The sequence below is a fragment of the Corylus avellana genome, chromosome ca8 (assembly GCF_901000735.1).
Source record: "Corylus avellana chromosome ca8, CavTom2PMs-1.0".
NCBI lineage: Eukaryota > Viridiplantae > Streptophyta > Magnoliopsida > Fagales > Betulaceae > Corylus > Corylus avellana.
The window spans coordinates 13084860-13091502 of NC_081548.1; the positions used below are offsets into that span (position 1 = coordinate 13084860).

The 6643-nt window shown below is 34.2% G+C and overlaps 1 protein-coding gene across 1 annotated transcript; it reads left to right on the top strand.

Moving 5' to 3' along the window:
• Positions 1-3864: 3864 nt before the first annotated feature.
• On the top strand, positions 3865-5224 carry LOC132190514 (protein JINGUBANG-like). Its single transcript, XM_059605525.1, has one exon. It carries the CDS (start codon positions 3874-3876, stop codon positions 5140-5142), a length of 1269 nt encoding a protein of 422 aa, XP_059461508.1. The 5' UTR covers positions 3865-3873; the 3' UTR covers positions 5143-5224.
• Positions 5225-6643: the final 1419 nt, after the last annotated feature.

Sequence of the window (6643 nt, forward strand, 5' to 3'; positions counted from 1 at the left end):
CCCGACAGCCACCCCTCCAATATATATTTTTAAAAAAAAAAAAATTATTTCAAAATTTTTGTAATGTTCTTTTTTTTTTCTTTTTTCGGGTATATATAAATATATTTTGATATAAATTATTATTTTTTATTTTATAAATTAAAAGGTGATGCTTGAATAGTGCAATGCCACTTTTTAAAAGGTGACATTGCACTGATCTAATGTCCCCTTTTAAAAGGTAACTTGTAAATAGTTACACGTCACCTTTTAAAAGGTGATGTGTGAATAGTGCAGCATCCCCTTATATAAAGGGAAGTTGCACTATTCACAACAGTAGCACGTCCCTTTTATAAGTTGACATTTTTTACGAAAATGCCCTTAACTATGGACATTTGAACAGTAAACATCCCTATTCCAGCTTTCGCGAACCCCCTATTTTTTGGCGTTGTTGAAGCGTCCCATTCTATGCGCTGCCTTTTAAAAAGTGACTTTTATTTATTTATTTATTATTTAAAAAAAAAAAAAAGAAGAAGAAGAAAAGAAGAAGAAGTCACTATTTTAATTCTCTTAAAAGGGAAATCTCAATCCTTATTGAAAAAAGAAAATTAAAACACACATGTATAATCTACATGAGAGACCGATTAGGTCTTGACTTCTATGACTAGCTCGGACTAACTCTATTAAGAAAATAATTGGAATTGGAGATTTACCAACTTGAAAATCTATGGAAATTTATTCTTTATTGGACTTGGAGATATGTGGAGATATACTCCTTATTAGATTCTAACCGACTCGGTACATTCCATCATTCTTCACCCCTAACAATTTTTCCTTTTCCCCAATAGAAAATTCTGGAAATTGAATATCTTTCAAAGTTGCTTCTACTGTCCTCCTTCAAACTTTGATAGCTACGCATTCCAAGATATAGCTTCATTTTTTCAAAGCCTAATATGTCGCTTCTCAGAAAGAAGGCCATTTTTTTCTCCTTGGCTCTATCCACGTACTGCATTATTGATAAATCCTCCTTTAAATAGATGAACAAGAGATTACCGATTACATGAGAGACCGAATACGTCTTGACTTCTGAGAATAGAACCCTGACTCCATTAAAGACATAATTAGAATTCTGATTCTATCAAGAAAATAATCTAAATTGGACATCTTTATAAAGACTTGAAAATCAATGAAAATCTACTCCTTGAACCCTAACCAAATTGAACTCTAACCAACTCTGGGTAGGTTACATAAATGTGTTGAGTCTCTTTGGTGTGCGCATGAAGCCCATCATCGTAGATATCAGTGCAATCTAAGTAGATTTTTGCTTGTCTCGAGACATTTTGAATTTCACCTAACTTGAATTACATTTTAATTAAGAATCGCAAGACCACAACAGAAAGTGAGTCGACTCTCGACACCCTGGTTTTTTCCTTTCTTATTTTTAATTTTTTTTTAGTATAAGTTTTTTTGAATTTTTATTTTTATTTTTTTTATTAAAAGTATATTTTCATCCTTAGGGGGACATTATTTCAATTAAAAAAATAAAAATAAGAACAAACGGGTGGATGGGTGACCGACCGCTCCCTAATTAGAGGTCAGGTGGGTTGGCCATCCCAAAATTGTTTTCTAGAAATTGTCCAACAACTTCGGCCCGTTGTAATGCTCCCATTGATTAATTCTAGAGTCACCACCCTATCCTTCTCCCATGCATCCTCTAAAACCTATGTATTGCATTTGAATCATTTGTTGAGATTGATTTTTTGGTAAATAGAACCATGCCACATAAACTTTGAAGAGATGTGAGGAGAATAATGAATACAATTACTCGTCTTATATTAGCGATTGAAAGTGCTACTAACTGCACTTAACAATGAAAATTAATATAATAGCCGTACAAATTAAAAGTCTGAGCAGCCGTAAAATTTAAAACTTTTCTCATTGCAACAATACACCATAGAGTGTCTATGTTCCTGTAAAACATATATAGATCATTTCCTTGATCTATTTATTTGCTTACAATTACATAACATACCTCATAAACTAATGAGACCTTTACATGTCATTTCTACTTGCCCACATATTTACATGACATCTTCAATAAAAAAGTCAATTTTCATGGTGGGCCACGATTTGAATTGGAGAACAATTATCCAATAAAAAACAGAAAATTCACATGGTACGTTAGATTTTGCAGGGAGAGTAGCTAGGTTTGGTTAATTAGATGATCAAAGTTTTGTATAGGCCCTACCTAACATTATTTATTGCTGAATTAAATGGCAAACATACCTTGTTAATGATGAGATCCACCATACTAATGGTTACAGGGACGCCCCACATGGGAATGAATATTACAACCACCATACTTTTGAAACCACGTACACAATAAAACAAATTCTTATCCTTTTGAGGATCTAAAAGAATGATCAAAGATGATCTAGAGTGAGTTCTTGAGAGTGTCCAGAACTCTAATTTTAATTTTGGGAAAAACATCAAAAAAAAAAAAAAAAAAAAAAAAACGTCCCAAACTAACAACCCTTTTTGAAAGAGTTTCTCCATGTACTAAAGTACGTAGCCCATCAAACTACCAAAGTGTGTAAAAAATGCTACATATATTTTTTATATTCCAATAATACTCTTATTCTTTTAAAAACTAAAATAAAAACTAATAAAATTAAAAACTATAAATTTAATTTTTTTTAAAAAAAAAAGGAAAGGTGGGGCTTCTTTTTTTTTTTTTTTAGTTTAATATATAGAGGAGTGCTACACATCCTAAATTTTCCTTCCAAAAGTTAGTTCTCAAATGATGTGTCACCATCTCATGAGATTTATTATTTTGGGAAATGTGTCACCAACTTATGGGATAGTGACACATCATTTGGAAACAACTTTTGGAAATGAAGTCTTGGGATGTCTAGCTTACCGAAGTCTTGGGAAACAACATTTGGAAACAATTTTTTTCTCTCTCTAGCTTAAGGCTCTCTCTCTCCTCCACATGTAGTTTTTTTTCTAAAAACTTGAGAGGAAAGTTGAGCCAAAGTTGGGTTTAAGTTATGCCTTTATCATTTTCCTATCTAATATTCTCTATTATATATATAAGAATGACACATGTCATTATTTTTATTAGCGTTAACGTCACATTTGACAAAATTTGTCACATTTTTAACGGAATTTGACTCAAGGGACAAAATTGTTGTTTTGGAATATCTCAGGAAGCTTTGATTTTACTTTCATATGACATAAAACGATTTATAATTTAGGCCAACGATAGTGATTAATTTTATATATATATATATATATATATATATATATATATATTAGCCTATTGGTTTTTTTTTTTAATGTTTTTTTTTATATATAATTATTTTATTATTTTATTTTTTAAAAGAATAGGGGTATTATAGGAACATAAAAAAATAAGTGACATTTTTGATACATTTTAGTAGTTTGATAGTCTACTTTAGTAACTTTTGAACATTGTAAGGTTCTACTGAAAATGGCTGTTACTTTGTAGAGTTTTTTTTATATTTTTTCCTTTTATTTTAAAATGGTTACGGAGGAACCAAACAAACTAGCCACCTCAAAAATGAAGTGATTCTTTTGAGATCTTCCACGTTGTTCATCGTATTGCTCTCTCGGGAATGAATTGATTGTGTTGATCATCAGATCTTCTAGACTTCTACGTTCTTAATAAGCACAACCAGAAGCATGACTTGTCAATAAAGTTCAAATTAATGCCAACCGGTTCATTGTTTTGTGTCCTTTAATGTTGCCGGAGAGACCACTCCTACGAAATTCAAGCCCTTGAATGAGTTCATAATTACGCCATCCAACCAATCTTTATATTTACACCCCCAAAATCATTGTAAACGTACACCCACCTCACTCTCTCTCTTGCTCATGGAATTCTACCATGGAAGAAGGAGATCTCTTTTCAGTTTTGTGGATGAAGAGAGACATGCAATAGTACCATCACCTTCACCCTCTCACGTATCCATGGAAGACGAAAGCCCAGAATCACCATGGACACTCTCCCCTCTTCAAACCCCCTCTCCCACTCTGCTTTATCACTGCATAGCCTCTCTCCACCGCCACGAGGGCAACATATATTCCATCGCTCTTTCCAAGGGACTAGTCTTCACCGGCTCCGACAGTAACCGAATTCGTGCGTGGCGGCAACCCGACGGCATCGAGCGGGGGTGTCTCAAGGCCAATTCCGGCGAGGTCCGGGCCATTTTTGCCTATTCTAACATGCTATTTACTACGCATAAAGATCACAAAATCCGAGTTTGGAATTTCACGGCGTCAGAATCAGATAGCTTTCGGTGCAACAAGGTCTCCTCCCTTCCCAAAAGAAGCTCATTTCTTTTGTTCCCAAAAAGGACAAAAACCCACAAACACAAGGATTGTATTTCCTGCATTGCTTATTACCACGCAGAAGGGCTATTATACACAGGCTCCCACGACAAAACAGTCAAAGCTTGGCGGATTTCGGATAAAATATGCGTTGACTCCTTTATTGCACATGCAGATAATGTAAATGCAATATTGGTTAGCCAAGATGATGGTTGCGTTTTCACATGCTCGTCTGATGGGTCGGTTAAAATATGGAGAAGGGTATACAGAGAAAACTCTCACACCCTCACGATGACTCTCAAATTCCAGCCATGCCCAGTTTACACATTAGCCTTGAGTTCCTCCTTCAACACTTGCTTTCTCTACTCAGGCTCCTCAGACGGCAGCATTAACTTCTGGGAGAGAGAGAAAATGTGCTACAGATTTAACCATGGAGGATTCTTGCAAGGCCATCGATTTGCTGTTCTTTGCCTTGTGGCTATTGAGAAGCTGATATTTAGTGGGTCGGAGGACTCGACGATTAGGGTTTGGAGGAGAGAGGAGGGGAGTTGTTTCCATGAATGTTTGGCGGTGTTGGATGGACATAGAGGGCCTGTGAGATGCTTGGCTGTTTCTTTGGAGATGGAAAAGGTTGTGATGGGGTTTTTAGTGTACAGTGCAAGTTTGGACCAGACTTTTAAGATTTGGAGGGTTAAGGTTTTGCCTGATGAAAAACGCAGCAGCTTTGATTATTTGGACCAAAGCGATTGCAGGATGAGCCCTGTGTTGTCTCCCTCGTGGGTAGAGAAGAAGCTTCAAGTTGATCATGACTAATCACAAATGTTTTTCACATCTTTTCTCTTTAATATATATAATCGAGTAATGCTATTTGGATTTTTAATATATGCTGCATGTGTTTAAATCTTGCCATGTCTCTGCTATAATTTACATATTCATATATGTCCATAAATAATATTAGGGAGAATAAAGAAATTTTCTTGGAGGTCATGAAAAAATGAAAGCTAGCTAGCTAATTCCAGCAATTCTATGATTTTTTCTTCCTTTTTACATGAGTTTGAAATTGGTGCTGTTAATTGGGACTGGTGTTTTATCAATTGGTTGAATGATTTTTTGTTATAATAGTTTTTATTCCCTGTTTTATTATTAAATATTTGGCATGTTGAAATAATGTTGATGCGGAAATATGAGCGGAAGCAAGAGAGAGGAAGAATACAAATAACTTACGGTTAGTTCGGTGTTAGACACCGATGTCTACCACTCAAAATACCCTTAAGGGTTACATTGTACTCATTAACTTGATATGTCTACAATACAAATTAAGGTCTCTATTTATAAGGTAATGTCTAAATACAAGTATAGTAATCAAATTCTCTTGATTTGATTACAACTAGCCCACAAATAGAATATATTTGATATCAACATAATTATAAAATATACAGAAAATATATAATATTTTCTGTATATCCTAACATGGCATTTATATTAACGTTTACATGTATATTTGTGATTGTATATTATCTTGTCACATACATGTAAAGGTCTTAAGTTGCATTGTATATGAATTTAGTTCGAGTAATTGGGTTATCACACATAAGATCTTAGTCATATGTCCTGTTATGGGACCAATATATTGCGTAAAAATTAATATTAAAAAGTTTACTTTACGTAGCAGAATTAAAAACAATCTCTAAGACCTTGAGCACAGTGGTGGATATAGGCGCGCAGCTGCAAAAATCCTGAAAAAAATTTCTAAGCTATAGTGTTTTAAGTTTTCTTATGCCTACCCTTTCTCTTCCTTTTGTTTTCTTCTTCTCTTGCCCTACTGATCTTCCTCCTCCTTTTTTCTTGCCCCTACCTCTTTCTCCTTTTTTCTTCTTCATCTTCTTCTCTCACTCAGCTTCTCTCTTCCATCTCTCTCCTCCAGCCCTCCCCCTCTTTTTCTCCATCTTTCTCAGAACAGTTTATTTCTCCTCTCTGGAACTTTCTTTCTCTCAAAAGTCTCATATATATTTTGAAAAATGCTAGAATCTAATATAAACTCCATATTTTGTCTATAAAAGTTTATGTGGCTAGATACCACATCATATTTTTGTTGAGAGAAAAAGATAAAACAAAAAAAAGATGATGTGGCACCTTACCACATGAACTTTTATGAGCAAAATATAGAGTTTTTATTAGATTCTAACATATCTCTATTTTTTTTTTTCTCTGGAACATGAGAGACCCACTTTTCTTCTTCTTTTTTAGCCTACCACATGGACAATAAATTTTTGGCATTTCATTCTTTTTTTTTTTTTGGTTAATTTCAGCCACT